The sequence below is a fragment of the Ambystoma mexicanum genome, chromosome 3q (genome assembly GCF_040938575.1).
Source record: "Ambystoma mexicanum isolate Mex_15411 chromosome 3q, UKY_AmexF1_1, whole genome shotgun sequence".
Classification (NCBI taxonomy): Eukaryota; Metazoa; Chordata; class Amphibia; order Caudata; family Ambystomatidae; genus Ambystoma; species Ambystoma mexicanum.
Window position 1 is genome coordinate 752,701,399 of NC_090926.1, and position 19,974 is coordinate 752,721,372.

The 19,974-nt window shown below is 44.5% G+C and overlaps 1 protein-coding gene across 7 annotated transcripts in view; it reads left to right on the forward strand.

Annotated features, from left to right (window-relative positions):
* The window catches only part of FBF1 (Fas binding factor 1), a 1,089,678-nt gene that overhangs the window by 272,782 nt on the left and 796,922 nt on the right, over nt 1–19,974 (forward strand). For all 7 annotated transcript variants that reach the window (XM_069654733.1, XM_069654729.1, XM_069654732.1 and 4 more), the window contains one exon: nt 10,161–10,308. In XM_069654733.1, coding sequence (XP_069510834.1) covers nt 10,161–10,308 — 148 coding nt within the window. The remainder of the gene's footprint in view (nt 1–10,160; nt 10,309–19,974) is intronic.

Below are 19,974 nucleotides of genomic sequence, written 5' to 3' on the forward strand. Positions count from 1 at the left end.
ATCAGTAGTCCAGGTGCCGGCCTGTCTGGCAAACGCTGTAGTAAAAGGCAGTTAAACCATGAATTATAGTCTTCTAGCGGTGCTCCTTCGTGTAGAGTGGTATTTTCTGCTTCTGTAACGCTCACCTGATTCTCGCAGAGGCGCCGGTCTTGACTGGACGACTACCGTATCTTCAAAGGTGATGTGTAGCACCCGGTTGGCTCTTTGGGCTGGACCTCTGTGCACTGTATGCCTGACTTGAAGAGTAAGATGTCTGCAGATAGAAAATATGGGATTAATGAACTGGGGTTATTGGGGTGTCCCTATCTCTTTCCTTTTCTCCTCTCCTGTAGAACCCCAAAGGTTAACGCTCTCACCTTAGGTAAGTGAATGCCGAGCTCTCCATCTGCCTCGGGGCAGGGTGCTGTAACCAGTTTCTTCACTGGATAGGTAGCGCAGGCCTCTTGACTTCAGAGGACTGCTGTCCGTCGTTTACTGCACGAACGGTAAGTTTCGAGTAATTCTAATGTCTTTAAAGTCTTTAGAATTGATGTCTCTTGTTTTGCAGGGTTCCGGCGATGGCGGATGACGGGCTGAAGTGAGTTGAAGATGGAGCCCGTGTGATGAATAGAAGCGCCTGGAAGCACGTAAGTAAGCGCTTGTTGCCTGCTTCACGATGCGCTCTAACTGTCTTTTTATTTTGCAGGTACAAGTTCGGAGCGGCTGCAGGGTGCCGGAATACCCACTGGGTTAGATGTGGAAAGAGTAATGGCACGTGAGTATTAAAGTTCCCCAATGTCTTTAAACGCACCTTGTTTTGTCTTTCAGATGCGGGATGCAGCGCCGAAGGCCTCCGGAGCGTGCGAAGAGTTGGTAAGCTTTTGTCTTTCAGATGCCGGAATGCAGTGTGAAGACCTCCGGAGCGCACGAAGAGTAGGTAAGCCTTTGTCTTTCAGATGCCGGAATGCAGAGCGAGGCGTTGGTGACAGCCGATGGACCAGGTAAGTGAAGAGCTGTCACTGAAGACCGTAATGCTAACCTGTTCTTTCTTGTCTTTATAGGTGTTGCTGAAGACTGGATTCAGGATGGTAAGCCTTTTTCCTTAGGCCCAGGATCAGATGCAGAAGACACGATGAGCGTTCTGCTGCAGAGGATGCAGAATAACGCAAAGCAAGATTCATCCACCGGGTGTGGTTTAAATAGCCTCCTGTAGTGCTTAGGTGTCTCCTTCCACAGCCACGCCTAGGTAAGAAAAGAGTTCAATCTTTCCAGAAGAGTTCCAGTGTTCTGAATCTAGGGAGTGGCTCCTGCCCCACCCAACAGGAAAAGTAGTTCCAAACAGAAGAGGATCAGAGACTCAACTGGCAGGCAAGTAAGCAGCATGGTCTGCTGCAGGTAAGTCCACCCAAGCATTATGAGCCCGGCGCTTCCAGCGCTGGGACTGGGCATATTTATGAGCCTGGTGCCACTGGCGCCAGGACTGGGTCCAAAAGGTCCCAATTGGGACTGGTTGGCACTCGGAACCTGGGTTATGGATCTGTTTCCAAGGGAGTTGGGAAAACCCTGACCTTTTGGCTCATGAACCGAGACACACAGATAACATGCTAAGGAATGTTTTTCTGCTACGAACATGATATCTTTGCCGAGCTAAGAGCTCTATGATCCCCATAACAGAAAGAGGTCTCTGCTGCCATTGCTAGAATAACTATGTTTAGACTGAACGAAGACTTGTCATAACGTGTCATAATTGTCATGACTGACGATCACCGAACCCTAGCCTGAATAGCCTGAATGACACGTTTATGGGCGGATTGAATTGCCTTCATAAAGATGATATGATATGTAATGTATATATATTGCTGCTTGAGCGTTGCTCGTTCTCTTGCATCTCACAAGGTCTGGGAACACACGTTGCGAGATGTTGAGACCCAGTCGGCCGACTGAGAATACTTTAAAATAAACCAGACTTGTTTGGAAAATTAACCTCGTGTCACTTGGGTATATGTTTATTGTGCCTTAGTTTCCATTTGTGGTCTTTATGGCCTAGCAAGCCAAGCTCTCTCACTCAACAATTTCTCCACATCTCAACAGGAAACAGCAGTTTCTATAGACATTTTGATGTCACAGTTATGAAAACCTATCGCTCCTGGTTATTGGTTCCCTTTACTAAGCTACATATATAATTCTATATGTCCAAAAATAATGATTGGACAATTCGTATCTAAGATCCCAATGATAAACCATGCCATACAAATGTGCTAACTTATCATGCTTGAATATTGTTGGGAGGCTCTAAATTACTTCTGCAGTGAAAAAAACATGTGCTCATCAGCTAACATGCGTTCACACTTTCCATGAACTGGCTGCATGATGACATGTTTTATGTAGATGAGAGGAGAAGACAAGTGTATCGCCTTTGTTCTTTATTAAATAAAACAGCCCATGTTATCCCCGCCATGATGTCTTGAGTCTCAAGGACTACTTCTTGCAACAGTAATCATGCCATCTTTTTCTTGATACATTATGAATAACTATTATTATGAATCATTCTGCTTTCACCACGTGCACAGTAATTACTTGCCTTTTTAGTCGCGTTTCTCTGTCACACCTAGCCGATCGCTGAGACATTAATCTGCAAATACTTATGAACTTCCCTGGATGTTCACTTCGTACCCATAGACTTCAAATAATCTGCTGTGTTATCGTAACTTGATTCATCTTGACAGTTGGATGCACACAATGGTCTCTTGTTCCGCTATGTAACGCTACCGTACAGTGTCTTTTTGCCTTCGCATTCCTTTGAGGCAGCTACCATCTAGCTGGCCACAGCATTTCTCTGAATTAAATGTATTTGTTCACATATCATGCTTAACTGTGTCCTCTCTTAAAGCTGCAGGGTTTAATTTCCCTGCTGTGTTTGGTGATGTTTTAAATGGCAGCTGCTTGTTATTTTCCTCTGCAGGACACATTTGTTTTCTATCTACCGGGTTCCTGATGCATACCTGTCACATTATATTTCTCCCTACCTATCGGTAGCCGCAACTTTACCGTGCCTACAATTGTTCTGCCCTACTTGTGTAGTGAGCCCCTATCTTGGGTACACGCTTTCCTGTCACCTAATGTATTGTATTTTAAAACACAATAATTGTGCAAGCTAATGCCTTCTCTGTCCCCTATTTGTGTGGCGAAACTAACTATTCTTTGTGCCAGCTGCATTTCCAGGCGAATTTAAAGTGTAGTTTCAAATGTGTCCTTTCTTATCTTATAGTTTTGTTTCTTCTGAGGAAGGCTGGGGGGCAGGGCTTGAACATGCTCTCTAGTCAATAATTGCCCCACTACACTTATGCCATAAGTCACCTGTCCTCGCAAATTCATCCTTCTCACGACAATGGAAGCTGAGCTTGGGCTGCTTCTGTGTTGACAGCTGGAAGATTGGCTGCCGCTGCCAGACCGTGGTGACCTCAGCTGGAACTATCCTTCTGCAATACTGTAAGGTGTCCTGAAGGGTCTGCACCACTGAGGCCTGCATCTTTTTATGTGTTGGTGTCTCCTGACATGAAAAATTACCTCTGCACTCGCAACCTCTGGTCTCCCCTCACCCGAACCAAGCACAGATGATTGGAGCACCAGAGAGTTCTGGAAGACCTACAGTGTCACCTGGAAGAATGTGAGTCATGGTGATAAGTGAGAATACCGGTTTCTGTTCCCCCTCGTCTCCCATATGATAACACTGGGTGGAAACCACTTGTCCCTAAACTCCCTCTAGCCTAGCCGTTGGTCGTTGAACCCGGGCTAAGGATCCTTCCTAGGACTTCCCTTGGGAACTGAATAGAGAGGGGTACTTACCTAAGTTGAAGTACAAACTTGCCTTACTTTAAAGAACTTTTCAATTACATCGCAACCTACTGAATCAGTTCTGAAATACTTTCCCTGAAGTTCAAACTTGTGAATTATTTGGGAACAAGTGGGCACAAGGCCCCCATACATCTTAGGGCTGGACTTCCTAAAACAGAGGGAACTGGGTTTGTGATTTATCTATTTCATCTAACCGTTTTTCCTGCATTTAATTGCTAACCTGCTGATTATAAGGTTGAAAGTATATATATATTTGTTTTGCTTTTGATTACCCTATTTACCTGTGATTACTTTTCCACTCTACCTTGATTGGGTTTTGACTAACCTCTCCCTGTCTTCCCATTTCAACATAAGGAGGGTGGCCTCCTCAAATCCCCCCCCCCCCCCCCCATGACCAGAGCTCTCAAATGTTACCTGGTGCTTTCTAAACCAAGCAGATCCTGGAGCAGACTTTCTGCCTTCTGTGATTGCTTATCGCTTGGTTCCCAAGCGGTTATGGGCAAGGCAGCCAAGTGGGTGCTTTCTTGTGTTCTTGAATGTTTAAAGCGTCAACACCTTCTGGCTCCAGAGTGCTTTCATGCACACTTTTCTGAGCAGAAGCAGACTCTGTTCCATGTTCCCCTTGATGGCAACTGCAAGGCTGCTACGTGGTTGGCTCTGCATGCTTTTTTATAGGCATTCCCACTTGATGCAAGCCACTGATCGGATGCCAGCTTTGGACGTACTATTCCTAGGAGCCTCTTTGGTTAGACTAACATTCATCTTTTTGGTTCTCCTCTCTTCTTATTGTTGATTTGTAGTCCCCTGCAGGTATTGAGGAAAGGGAACGGGTTGTAGGATTAATTCAAGTTACTCACTATAGTTCTAGTGCATTGTTCCCTTTCCTCCCTAGGGTTGTACTCCAGCCACCCCCCCTAAAAGATGTCTCTCAATACTAATGCCTGCTGAACGAGACTGGTGGTTAGGAGCTGAGGAACATGTGTGGCGAGCAGCCTCTGCTCTATGCTGTCCCTGTTAGGACGACATCCCGGCAAGTATTGAGTAAAGAATACTATAGACTAGGGTTATAGTAGTCGCTATGTTAACTTTATTGGGGGAATAATAAAGATTTTGTGCATCCTTCTGGAGATGGACTGCTGTGGTAGCAATTACTGTATGAAAAAACAAGCTATTTAAAAGGCTATTATCAGCTAGCATGAGAAACGTACTTTCGCTTTTTCTGTTGAAAGATAAGATGGACTACTCTGCTCTGATCATACTGTATCCCAAATAGGTTTGGTAGCAATCTTTGTTGGAGAGCTCATGGCTGCTGTGGCAAGCCTGAAGAAGGACTCTGACCAGAGAACATATTTGACTAGTTTTATTTAAATAAAAAGAAAACGTCTTACTGACACTACTACTAAAAGTGAGTTCCCTTCCAAGATAAACTAAGGTGCTCATCTATAGTCCTCAGTCCAAACATATCCACTAAACTGTCTCTACCACTTAGTAAAAACATAAAGTAAATAGGTTGAGTGCCCTGCACTCTTCATCCTTCACAAAGGTATCTCCGTCTGTCACAGGAGTCCCTCCTGGGTCTAGAACCAATGGTTAAAGGTAAAAAAATAAGTTCTACCCAAAGAAAACAGTTCTCGTCAGCGTATCAAAAGTGGATCTATGTGATTACTGCGCAGGCTGAAAATGTCGACCCCCTTTTCACAGACTATATATGATGGGGGATACCCCCACATACTCCCCCATACTGCCCCCAACATTAATTATTTACTTTACCCCATCCCCCAAATATGTACTCTGAGAAATGGGGTTAAAAAAAAATAATAGTCTGCATTTTCGGCTGGCGCAGTACACCCGGAGTAGTAATTGTATGATTCCTCAAAAGTTCCTCAAAGTTTAAAAAAGTCTCCAGTTTCTAAAAAACAAAAGGTCCAAACTTTTCTATGTGGAAAGGAATATTTCCCTGATCCCTTTTCAACAATGTAGTCGATTTCTCCACACTTCGACCACTTTCAGGCGCTCATGTGCTCCCTTGACATATGCTCTTCTTTCTGGTTATTTTGCCCCTTTGGCTCCTTTTGGTGTTTCTTACCTAGTGTATCACTTAGTTCATTAGGGATCCTGTGACCCCTCTCTGTTTCTGGCTCTCTAGGTTTTCTTGGATCCCTGTGACCCTTCTGGTGGTTTATGCTGCTCAGGTTTCTTTGGCTCCCGTAACCCTTTTCCATGTCTCGTTCTCCCTCTTTTCTCAGGTCCCTGGGACTGTACCCTCTTCCCCACTTGTTTTCTCTTCTCCTCCCTCTGATCTGGGCCACCCGTATACCTGCTGTGTTGCAGTGCTTGCTCCAGTGAGGGTCCGTCTCATAACTGACGGCAGAGAGTCTCTCTCTCTCTCTCTCTCTCTCTCTCTCTCTCTCTCTCTCTCTCTCTCTCTCCCTCTCTCCCTCTCTCCCTCTCTCCCTCTCTCCCTCTCTCCCTCTCTCCCTCTCTCCCTCTCTCCCTCTCTCCCTCTCTCCCTCTCTCCCTCTCTCCCTCTTCCTCTTCCTCTTCCTCTTCCTCTCTCTCTCTCTCTCTCTCTCTCCCCTCTGTTTGTGGGCTCTGCGCCCACCACATCATGTACAAGGCCCTCTCCGGCTTTGCGTGCTTCTCTATGGCGTGCGCCTCCTTCTGTACTGCAGCCGGCTCCACGGCCCTTCCCTTCAGCGTTTGGGTTCTCCTCTTCCATTCAAGGGTTGTTGGCCCTTTATTCTTGCTCCTGTATTCAGAAGGAGTGTATTGTTTACCAGAGGATTGTCAAGCATGTAGAAAGCACAGCATTCCTCTGAGCCAAATCCATAGATGTATTGTCAGCATTACCTTTTTGTGTATTGTCATTTGTACATGTGTAAAGACGAGCATATTTTATGCTGTTTTGGGATTTTTTAAACTGTTTTTATTGGATATTTGTAAGGCGCCTATACACCAAATGGTGTTTCAAGGTGCCACAAGACAAAAAAGGGGGTGCGGGACAAGGGAGAAAGATAACAATAACGGTCATACTTGGCCTTGTGACATTCGGATCATGTAAGTGTAGTAACAAGAAGTGCGAGGGAGAGGGGGTGGAGTGCCGGTTTGCGCAAAATGCGAAGTGCTAGGGTTGGAAGGGGAGTGCAGGGCAAAGAGGAGAGCGTGTAAGTGAGAGGGGGGTTGCAGAAGGGGGAGCAGAGGGGTTAGGTGAGTGGTAAGGGGAGGCCAAGTAGGCAAGTGCCAGGGATTGCATGGGGTGCAAGGGGGAGGGTCCACATGCTAAGTGCGAGGAAGGGGGTGGACTGGGCGGGGGTTGGGCTGGTGCCCTGTAGAGCTCAGAGTGAAACCAGGCAGCCAATCACAGAGGCAGACAGGGGCGACAGAAGGAGAGGGGGAGAGGGAAGGAAGAAGAGAAAAGGAATGTCTTGAGGAGCTTCCGGAACTTAAGGAGATCTGGCTCAAGCCTGTGAGGAGCAGGGAGACCATTCCAGAGGGAGGCTTCTGCAGAGGAGAGATCTACCCCAACTCTTTGCTTAGATAAGCGCATGATCTGCAGAGAGTTTGAGCTAGAAGTCTCAAAGGGCTCTTGCAGGGAGGTATTTAAGGAGAGATTGATGTAGCTGTGGTCCCAGGCCCGTTTTGCTCTCCAAATGCGCACGGACACTTCATCACCAGTACATGTGTAGAGCAAAGAAAAATAATTTGAACGCTGGTAGGCGAAGCAATAACTCACAGCCAAATACGCAGTTAGTGAAATAATGAGCACTTATACGGCTATTTATTCATATCTTGGAAGCAACAAGTCATAACACAGAAATAAATCACAGCAAAGACAGAGAATTCAAAAGAAAATACATCACCGTGGGCGTAACTGAATCCCTCCTCTCACCAGAAGCGGCTGGCAGATCCCGATAACAGCCAGGCCGAGAGCACAACAGCCCACAGGTATGTCAGACAAAGGCGTCCCCCTTCCGACTAAGGTCTTTGTGCTCATCTCGTCTGACCGCTGAGGGGTTCCGCATATATGCACTCCTCAAACAGGGGTGGCAATTTCTAGAACCTTCTAGCAATGCGCTTGCGCATTGATAAGTGACAGTTGGTTGCCAGCTGGGTCCACCGACAGTAACCCCAAGGAGCAAAGCGCTTCCCTCCCCTCCTAAGAACAAACGCCACGGAAAACAGTTCCATAACTCATAGCAAGACATAACAAAACCAGCTTTCCCAGCAGAATGTCCTTGACTGGCTGCATACCAGGTTTGGAAAGCATGTTTTTTCAGCAAAGCAAATTCAGCTCTCAGCAAAGTAAGTACAGCTTTTCACTGAGGCAGGGAATAAATATCCATTATGGCTCTGAGTGCCCCCAGAATGCACTGCGCACCAGCACCATGTTTTAGCTCAAGCATAACAAGGCCACAGAAAGCCTTGTGGATGGAGCATTGGGAGAGTCTAGGTGAATATTGAAGTAACTGAGGAGGAGAAGCTTGGAGGTCGAGGCCAGCACAGAAGAGGTGAGGTCCGACCCCTCCAAAAGGAAGTGAGAGATCGTACTAGGGGTCCTGTAGGTGGTGGAGAGGTTCAGCGAGAAAATAGGAAAGGCACCAAACCTGCAGACGAGGCATTCGAAGGAACAGTAGGACTGAGTGGGTATGATAGTAGCAGGGGCCCATTTAGGTAAAATATGGGCCACTCCACCTCCAGGCCGGTTAGGCCTGGACTTAGAGAGTATCTTGTAGCAATCAGGGAGGAGTGTCTCAAAAGTAGTGACCGAGCAGGCAGCGAACCACATCTCGGCGAGGGAGAGGACGTCACAGTCTTCAAGGAGGTGACAGATGTCAGAGGCGTGTTTAACGGCAGAGCGAGAGTTGAGGGTAGCTAGGTGAAGCTGGTCGCCACATTTGAAGGTCTTCTGTGGAAGGGTATAGGGATGTGGTACACCCGTTGGTGGTGGCGAAGGGGCCAGAGAGGTGGCAGGAGGAGGAGAGGCAGGAGGAGGAAGGAAGTTGATGAGCGACCGAAGATACCTATTGAGAAGGAGATTGTTTGGCTGAGAACCCTGGGCCATGACATTGCCATTCTGGTAGACATTAATGATGCACCTAGAGTATTGTAAGCGTGCCAAGTGTACTTCCCATCTGGAATACCATTAATGCGCGAAGAGGAGAAAGGGGAGAGGACTGAAACTATATGGGGAGTCCATAGGTCCGGGAGGGAGCGACAAAGAGGATGTCAGTGACAGTCTGCCTGTAAGACGCGTTGACGTAGGTGTCAGCAATGGGCGGGCTTGAGTTGGAGACCAGGAGATCCTTCTTGAATGTTTTCTTTCCAGGCTTCGAAAGAGAGTAGGATAGGTGAAAGAGTAGCAGTTAGAGTAAATGGGGGAGATGGAGAGCACCATGGAGGCAGAGGGCAAGAGAGAGGGATGGGGAGAGAGAGAGGGGAGAACTGCACAATGCACGATGAACTTACAAGGCGGCCTAGCAGCAGAACAGGCGCAGACTAATCAGCTGCACGATGTCACACAGGTCAGCGAAGGGTAATTCGCTGCTTCAGCAGCAGAAGAAGGGAGGAAGTCGACTCGAGGGATAAATACTACATCGGAGTATGAGGAAAGAGTCCACTCATCAAAGAGAGCACATTTCACAATAAAATGACATGTCTATTTTTTGTAATTGTATGAGTTGTGTGTGCATTAGAGCAATAGAGCGGAGAGTGGAATAGGACAAGTGACTGTATTAGTACTCCCAATTAGGTGTTGTGTATTCAGACAGCATTACTTTTTGAGTCAAACACATAGATGTATTGTCAATATTTCTTACCCATATGTAGGCAGATGATATCTTTGGCATAGGGAGTTCCCCATGGAAATGAGAGTTCTTACCCCCTAGAGGGTAGACTCCCTTGAGGTCCCACTTTCCCTAACCCTTGGGGAAGGTTTTGCTGAGCAGGCTCACCACCCCACCCTAGTCCCTTCTTCCCTGGGGTGGCTCCCCCTAGGGAAGAAGGGACAAAATTCCCCAGATTCCTCACACTGCTTCAATCACAGGGCTGCCAAAGGGCCTGCTTATCCCGGTGTTATCGAAGTTCAGGAAACAGTTCTTTAATCAGAGTCAGAAAGGACACCTAGATAAGGAAAGCTCTTGTTCAGGAATTATGACTTCTATTGAAATGTTATTTTCTAGAATGGACTGTGTTGTTTCATAGTATATCTTAAGACCCCTCTATCGGGACAGCTGAGGCAGAGAGGGACTTCCTGCAGCTTTGAGGGACTATTAGGATAGGTTGTCTGAAGTCATGCGAGTAACTTCCCTCCCTGCTTTGTTTCATAGATCCACCGGCTGCTGCTCCTGAAAAGCCCATTGCTGCCCCTCGTAAGAAGGAAAATCTGACCTTTGATGATGATTCTGATGACCTTATGGATGCGCTGGGGTTTGGAGAAAGTCCTAAAGCTAAGCACCAGGAGAAAGTAGGAGACGGGTGAGCAGCCCTATTTAAGACACATAAGGGTAGGAGGAGCAGAGTAACATATCACAATGTGGACAAATCACATGCTAGTTAGGAGGAAAAAGGAACCCACTTAAAATAGATGGGCAGCAACAGTGCTTTTGTGATCAGTCCAGTATATATGAATTTCATACACAAGAATCCTGCTACAATGAAAACCTTAAGAACCTACAACATGCTGCAAATGCCCTTCGGTCTAGTCAGGGTGAAACTGCCTGTGAACACCACCCCAAAGCTGGCCTTTATGCTTCCTTGCACACAGCAATAGATGGGTGAGATTTGCAGGAACTGTGCACTAGTTAGACTGCTGTATTTCTTGTTTTCCTTGTGTATGCCAGCAATATTCTCAATGGCCATTAGGTATCAAATCTCTGCACGATTGAAGTCCATAAATTGACAATCCTGTCATGTGTGGCACTGATAATGACCCATCTTGGTCCTATATGAGGATCACAATGTAGCGATTCTCAACTCCAAATATACAGCACAGAGGGCATATTGTTTGTTTTACTTTTAATGTCCTACGTGTCCAGACTGCTGGTGATCAGTGTCTGCATACTGGAGCTGTGAGTGTCACCTGTGAATGAACATATACATATCCTGCACCTAATGGAGGTAACTCATTCCCCTTACTCATCACTCCTCCTTTTGCGCTGCCTCCACTACCACTGCCTGAGTGCACACATGTCCTTTGGAACAACACTCCTGAATGTATATACGATAGGCATCCTTCAGTCACATGCAGCAAGACCTTTCTTTTGCCCCTATCAGGGTCAGAGTGCATACCCAACAAACCGCTTTATGTATCCCTCTATGATGTATACATCTCCTGTGTATCTCCCTGTGCCCTCCAGTGAACATTCCTGAATCTCCACTTCCTGCTGTTGTGCCTCCCTACCTCCTCCCCTAAATGCCCTTTAGGTATTTAAACTGGTAAGACAGAATTTCGTTTTGGGGGATTCTAGGGCCACTTTTTAAGGTCCCTAAACCTTTTACTCTTTCCTTCTTTATTTTTGGATTTTGAGTGTCCAGTTTTCCTGTTGAGGTGACAATTCCAATTGCGAGTCTATGGCTACCAGTACTGCCATTGTAGGGGAATCCTCTGCAGGACTTTACAATATAGTGTGTATTACCGTGAAGACATTTGTCTAACACCTTTTAACTGGAAGTCTTGACCCAACATGTCTTTAACAGAGCCCTTTGCTCCACACCCTCTCAAACACAAGCGCGATAAGCGCTGATTTGTCTGTCGTTAGCAAGTGGGATATTAATATACCCCATGTAACATTTTATATCCGGCTTATGTTGGTGACCCCTAGCACCGCTATTCCACTGCCTCAGGCCACTAGGCAAAGGTTATCCAAACTGTCCTGTCCAAATCCCTTTTCCCAAGAGAGCTTCAGAGGATTGATGGTGTCTTCTGGTTTATTGTGAAGCAAGCGTATGCTATGGAAATGCCTCTTTTGGCTGATGCAAACTTCAAAAGGTAGTTTGAATAAGGAGATGTTTTTTGCTCATCAGAGTTTTGTTGCTAACAGTGACTGAAGACGATGTCGAAGTTGAAGATATCGTCAAAATTCTGTCCTGGGTAGGAGGTTTATTTTGTATAGCATTGCAAAAGCGTTGAGAAACCTCTCCATAAAACAGTGTTGTATTTATCTGACACCTCTAGATTCTCAGCACAGCCAGTAAAATACTTTATTATCCATTAGTAGATGACAGTTGATAGGAAAGTTGTTTTGTGCTTTCCCTCTATAGACATCAATGAGGCAACATACATTTTGCTATTGTGTTGAACCTTTCTTGACTTTTAAATGTAAGTAAAGCCTTTTTGCTCCAAATATACTTAGCTCATCTGGTTTGGGGGCATCAGGGGCACTGATCAGTCAGTATGCCTATCAGTGTAGGAGAACTCTGTTCTTCATAGTAAAAGTTATCTTTTAATGTTTCCTGCACACGTCGCCTTATCTGAAGTGTGGTAGGAACGCTTTGCGTCCATGTAACTTTTTTTTAATAACTTTTTGGTTACATGCATGATGTGTCCAGGGTGGGCTAGTTGCAGCAGATACTTTTGTAGGGTTTTCTTTTTTATAGCACTTTTGTATTTTACCACTTAATGCCAATTACAGTACCACATATTCTAAAATGGCCGTGCTACAAGATTTCACCTGTCCTTTGGCCATCTTGTATTTTGACCTTCTTCCTACCATGGAGTGGCTGGATTTTCTATATATGGTAAGCCCTTTCCTGGGGCAAGCTCCAGCTTTCGTAGTCAAAATGGTGGTCTGTGTGTGGCGAGATGTTGGGGGCTGGGTCTTTTTGATCCAGTCCACTTCCAAACCAGATGTGTCTATTGCTGGGCAGATTCAGTGGCCAGAGGCTGTCCGGGATTGGACAACCCCAGCCAGTTGGAATGGTGCAGACCATGCAATCGGTTGACTGGGTGCAACTCCAGCCCAGATCCTCCATAAAAGTGTACTCCTGCAGCCGTTCTTCAGATCATCATTGAAGACAAGACTCCTACAAAGGAGAGCAGCCCACTGAAGACCCGGAGTTCATTGTTGAAAGATCGGCAACAGCACTTACTTCACTTGCCTGGCGAAACCCTGTATCCCTCCAGATCTCCTGAATACCTTCATCAGTGCTTCAACCACTGGGCTTGTGGGGAACAACCAATCCCGACTTCTGCCTGAAGATCTAGCCACTGGAAGGGCTTAGAACCATCTTGTGGGCTTACCAAACGTCTTCCCTGTCTACTTCACTGAACCGGTCGCAATCAGGAGTTGAGCCTTGGGACTCTGCAGGTCCTCAGGTTATGGAACAAGAAGCCTTTGCCTGAAGCTGCAGCTCTCCAGCATGAAGAGGAGCCTTGCAGGACCAGCTCCTTTGTTTTAGCCGTAAAGGTTGCCTTCCACTATTTTCTTTAAGTGGCCATTAGTGGGAGTCATCGGATGTCATCGCTGGAGTGTTGGTCCTGACGTCTGTGTGTTCTGAGTGTCCAGAATCTGGTCAATCGGAGCACGGATTCCGCAAACTAGCAAGAACCAAGAACCCAACACCTAAAGTTACCTCTGCATCCGTGACCCCTGGACTTCCTCCAACGTAACCAAGGGATAAATCCTGAAGGCCCAGCGATTTCAGGAACTCTTACGGTGGTCCCCGAGTGAATCGGGGTACAGACGGTGAGTGGACATACCTGTTTTGGATCTCCCCTGTCTCCATACGTTTCTAAAGACGTAAAGTCGTAGCCCTGTCTCTCTATTGCCAAGCCTTAAACAGTGATCTTGTCTGCATTCCTCTCCTGGGTCTCGCATAAGGTGATTGAATCCTTGGAACGGGAGAGGGACTTTTAAAGACTTTCCTCCTTGTTTTTACTGAACTTTGGAACACTTACACCTACTTCTTTAATTCTCCTTAAGAGACTCCTAGCCAACTTTATATTGGGACCTGTGACTCTAAGGGCACTTGGGCCCTTCTTTCCTAGCTAGGGAAGGACATTTTAAGGTTAGAACCGTAGCAAACACCACATAAATACCTTATGACTAACTTCTTTCTTCTCAACCTAGTAGTTCTTAGTCTTGTTTACTTTCCTGGTTCTCTTTAATTATTCACTTGCATTATTACAATTACAATACCTTGAAAAGTAATTCTAACTTTATTTAAATGTGAGGTGTTAGTGCTATTAGTAGAGCACACCAATATGAATGTGTATAAATGTGTAGTGAATGGTTTTAGTGTGTTACTTACCTGTGGTTTTTAATTGATAAGGGTTGTCAAAGCCTAAATAAAAAACTATTTGTATGCATTCTGCCTAACTTGAATTATTAAGAGTGCTCTGTCTGTGCTTAATTCAACACACCCATGCCCTCCTAAGTCTAAGAATTGCTGTACAGTCACATTACCCAGATAGTGTGGCTAGACATTAGTGTTGGTCCCTGTACATCAGATTAGGGTGGCCTCTCAGAATCCGTCTCTATGGCTGAAACACTCACCCTCATCTTTCCCTTCTCTACTCTTCCCTCTGGTCAACTCTGTCTTATTCCCCCTTTCACTTCTTCTGTCTCTTTGATGTTCTCACTCCACCACACTTCAATGTTAGTCCACCTTCCCCCTACTACTGCTAACTCCTTCTCTGCACTAAACCCTCCTCCACACTCCACCCACCTCCATCCAAACCACTACTCCTCCCTTCAAACTACTCCTCCCTCCAAACCACTGTGCCTTCCTTCAAACGACTAGTGCTCCCTCCAAACTACTACTCAAACACCCTTCTTTCACTCTGTTAGGACAGTTTTTTTTTTAAAGTCCAACTAAGGACTTCATAAAACCATACATCTGAGGTAGTACATAAATCCAGTCTTAGTATAAGGCTGTACCACCTGAGAACATTTGGTAGTGTAGACAGAGTAGCCAGGCTTTTCTTAGGAGGGAGAGAGGGCGGTAGCTTGGTGCAAAGAAATTGTAGCATACATATGAGCCAAAGAAACACTGAAACACTGTGTATTGTAAAAATAAAGGGTTTATTTAAATACAAGTAGGCCAAGATAAATCTTGGGTAAATACGTACTAAAACATCATAAAATCACAATCGTAAAAACCAACTCAATATGGATGTTATGAAAACCAGCTTATAACCTTATTTAGAGGAGCCAGAAGCAAGTCAATGTGAGTCAGGTTTAAGGTTATACATTCAGGACAGTAATATACTGTTCTTGGGAAATAAAACCAGATTAGATATACTTTTTGAATACAATCAGTAATTCAAGTGTAGTAGACCCTGTCTGTCGGTCATGCAGTGATACTCAGTTACAGTAACCACTTAATAAACCAACCCAGTGAAAAGTATACCTTGCAACATGTGTAACTTTCTTCTTTTGTGAATGGATACAGTTACACCACCAGTATTACTTTTAAGAACTGTGAGTAACCAAAGGGTGTCTTACCTACTAGTTCCCGGGGAGCTCTCTCTCAGGTGGCCAACGCACGGCTATCGCCTTTTGTTAGGCAGAATTGCATGCAGTACCCGCTGGGACCCCCACACACAATTAGGACTACAGGTGTAAGCAATACCAACGTTTGGTATAAGTCTGTACCACACAGTTTGTTGTTAGCGAGCTGAGCAGCCAGGCTTATCTCAAGAGTGAATGTGAGCAGTACAAGTAGTTACACAAAGGACTTTCAATCGCAGTGGTTCAAGTAGACACATACTCAAGGTTTCTTGGTAAAACACTTATTAATTTATATAGACAATAATTTATAAAACATTTCACTAGAAGAAGACAACTTAATATTATAGACCAATATAGTTCAATACAAAAGTTTTTGAGACAGTTTGAGCTCGCCTGCAAAAGGAGTCAAATGGCAGTTCAGTTACGTAGCAGTGAGCAAAAAGGACAAAAGTAAGTAGAATAGATCATATATACTTTCTAGGCAGTGCAAATAGTTTCAGTTCACCAGAATAGTTCAATTCAAGCCAATAGGCCAGACCAGAGTCAATGGGCTAGTGTTCTGGATAGGAAAGAGCAGTTCTGGTATCAAACGGTAAAGTCTTTGCAAAAGTTCTCAGAAGTAGTTTAGGTGAAAAAGAATCAATAAATTTGAAACCATGGCCGAAAAAAGAAGACGTTTGGGTGTTCGAAATGAAGCCCAAAAACCAACCACGAAATCAGCCCAACCGGCTGGAATGAGACTTGGAGAACGCAGGATGAAGGAAACCCTAAAATAAAACCAAACACGACCAATACGTCGAGTTCCTCAATTCGGCCCATCCTGAAGGACCACAAAAAAACGGTAACATTCAATCAGGTTAATAAAAATCAACAAAATCTTCTCGCAAATAAAGATAAATTCGGAAACCGTGCTAAGTACACGTTAATACTGGAAAGAATATTGGACACTAAAGATGGACTAACCCTGAATCGAAATAATGTCCTTAGACTTTTACATCATGTACCAGGACTTCGGTCAATAGAGTCCAATGACATTCAAACAGTAGACTTCATTAATGATAACCAAAACGACAGAGTCTGCCTACACATAAACTCGAGACTTGTCTGCGACCTACTTCTAAATGCAGTTTCGTTTCTGCTGTCCCTAGGCTTTGATATTCATGAAGTGCCTCAAACCAACATTGCGGATATCTGCTCAATAAAGGCAAGAGAAGCAATAGCCAACAATTCGTCCGTATCCTACAAGGTTACATCTGGAAACAATGTTAACCCAAATTCCCCCTTAAAGTTGCACCTACGGCACTGCTGAACAAGCCGGAAATTAACAAGGAACAAAATAGTCCGATACAGGAAAAAAACATCCGTAATATGGGAGAAAACATCAAAATTACAATTTTAGGAACAAATACCTCCGCTGCAAATGACCATACCAACGATCATGAATCCTTGGAGAATAATAACACAACAAAAAACTGGAATTGGCTTGCTGGAGTCCTGGGTGGGCAAACCAGCTAACGCCTGCAGAGACACAGTAGTCCCCACATGCATGTCCTCTCATGGAATACCCGAGGATTCATGCATTTATTCTACAAATCAATTAAAAGCCCTTTGAATCAGTCAGTGATCTGCCTGCAGGAAACGTGGCTTACCCTGTGCTCATTGTCAGACGAATATGAAATAGCCATGAACCCAGCTATATCGAGAAAAAAAGGACGACCATCTGCTGGGTTACTAACAATGGTGGCAAAAAACTCGGGATGGAAAGTGAAAAGCTCCCTCAATCTCACTCCTTACATCCAACACACAATCATAGAAGCAACTTCATTGAACTCTGGGAAAGAAACCAAAACCCAGTTGAACATAATTAATTTGTATTGGCACCACAAAGAAGCTGGTACAAATAAATTTATGAACATAGTGCTGGATTTAATCGATGCGATTAACAGCGAGCAACACGCATCGAACATAATATGCTGTGGTGACTTGAACCTATCGTGCATAAGGGATGTGCAAGACGTTGTAGTTTCCACCCCAATGCAAAAACTGGCAGCAAAATGGTGTTCAGCTTTATTAGAAAGAGACATCACAATGGTGAATGGGAACATTAGTGGAGATATACCAGCCCAAAAAACATGGAAACGTGAGAAGTCATCATCCATCATAGACTACTTCTTTATTTCTGGAAATCTAAACCATCGAGCAGTGGCACTAACTGTCCTAGAAGATCTTAATAGCGACCATAGCAAATTAACATTGACTCTGCTTTGTCCATCCGTAGCGAAACCTAACATCTGGAAGAATCAGGTCGAAGTAGAATCTAACAGAATTTGCTTAAAAATAAAGCCATTTGAGGTGGAGCGGATCACAGATTCATACTACAACCTCACAACAAACTCAAGGGACTCCACCCTTGAATACACAGTAGTTTTAAAACAGTTCATGACAACTCAAAATGGCTCAAAAAAAACGGCCTTTGCTCCAAAACACTGCTTTAACAATGAAATCGCAGAAAGAAAGAGGCAATTGAGGAAAGAACTAAGACAGCATGCACAACTAGATCGCGTCCAATGTCAGCTTGCAAAAAAAGCCTCAAAACAGCAATATAAAAATTGGCTAATTTCGCATAAAGCAATACAATTTCAACTGGACAGCGAAGCCATGTTAGCGGCCCTCAGCAACAAGAACTCAGCTGACTTTTGGAAGTTAATAAATAACATGAATTGTCCACAAAGCGCAACTCGGACAAACATGGTCACACAAGCCGAATGGCTTGCTCATTTCAACTCAATCTACAGAAAAAATAGCTCCACAATTGAGCCTGAACTTCCGAAGCTATCTAAGTGGGATTTAAAGTTCAACAAGGAGAGTATAACACAGGCTATACTACGAGCATCCTCCTCAAGAGCACCGGGCCTGGATGGCCTTTCCAACCATCTAATAAAACAAAATCCAGAGGGTTGGTCCAAGTTCCTCATGCTACTCTTCACAAAAATTGCAGAAGAAGCCTCCTTACCATCTAGCTGGAAATCTGCAATCATAGTCCCCATCTTTAAGAGTGGGAACAGAGCAGATCCCAAAAATTACAGGCCCATAGCCTTACTAGATGTCCTCGGAAAAATCTTTGCTACTCAGCTACAAAATCAACTGAACAAATGGATTGAATCTACAAAACACACGGACCCTCGACAAACTGGATTTGTCCGAGGTGTCGGCTGTGGCTTAAACCTGCTAATGCTTAACATCCTAAAAATGGACGCGATAAGAGCAAACAAGAAAATCTATCTCGCATTTGTGGACCTATCCCAGGCATTCGACAGCATTGATCGGGAATTACTGTGGAAGAAAATGGCGACCTGGAACTGCCCTCTTAGTTTACTTCTGGCGATTAAAGCTCTTCACACTGATACAGTGATAAGAGTGAGATTGAATCAACAAGGCCTTCTTTCTGACCCAATAAAAACCTACCGAGGTGTTTAACAGGGTTGTCCACTTGCCGCCATCATTTTTAACCTGTTCATTTCGGACTTGGGGATCGCTTTTGAAAACAACAACGCCTTCGCCCCAAAAATAAATGGAAACGAGGTAAATTGGCTCTTATATGCGGACGACCTAGTCCTTCTGGACCTAACCCCAATAGGCCTGCAACGGAAACTGTTCATACTCGATCAATATGTCATGCAAAATGGTCTAACAGTGAACTCCAAAAAATCAGTAATATTAACTCTGCAAGATCTTCAAAAACACAAAAACAGAGAGGGCACGAAAAAGTTCAAATGGAGAATTGGGAATGAGTCATTAATAAGTGTTGATCAGACCATGTATCTCGGTATGTGCATGAGCTCCAGCATTAACGACTCACCATGGGTAGTGAAAATAAAGGATAAATGCAAACAACTAACTGCACAAGCCAGCCTACTAAACACGAAATTTGGTAAACACTCGTTAAAACCAGTTATGGACTTCTTCAAAATGAAATTCATTCCAGCAATAACATATGGAGCCAACTGTGCCCTAGGCTGTCCAGACGCCCTATGGCCATCACTCGAACATTATTTCTGGTCCAAAGTCCTGCGCCTCCCAACAGGGGTTCCAACAGCCTGTATAAGATACGAGCTAAACCTACTGTCAATTAATGCAATGGTAACATGGTCTACCTTGACTGAATTCAGAAAAATAACCATTGTCCCAACTGTACCTCAATATCAGATTCTGACTAATGCAGATTCAGGTCCGATAAATTGCATTCTGTCCCAATGGTTAAAACGTTGTGACAATATCTTAAGTGATCTAAGTACTAACAGAGAGCTACTTCATGTGAATCCTGGCAAAGTAAAATCCTTATTATGGCAACAAGATTGGATCGACACAGTTGACATTCGAGGAGCTCACAGAATCATGAAAACTTGCCCAGCAGAAGCAAGAAAACTGAATGCTACTCAATCTTACTTGCTAAAATTTCCAGACACCACACGTAGACTTCTGTACATGAAATTTCGTTTAAATCAATTTCCAACAAGGGAAATGCTAGCAATTCGCCAAACTAATGGCGATCCAATGCTGTCCTGTCGCTTATGTGGGGAAGAATTCGAAACCTTAAAGCATCTCACATTGTTTTGCCCTCAACTGCGACAGGAGCGATCTATTCATTTCAGACGACATATTATGACACGACCAACCATGTCTATTGAGG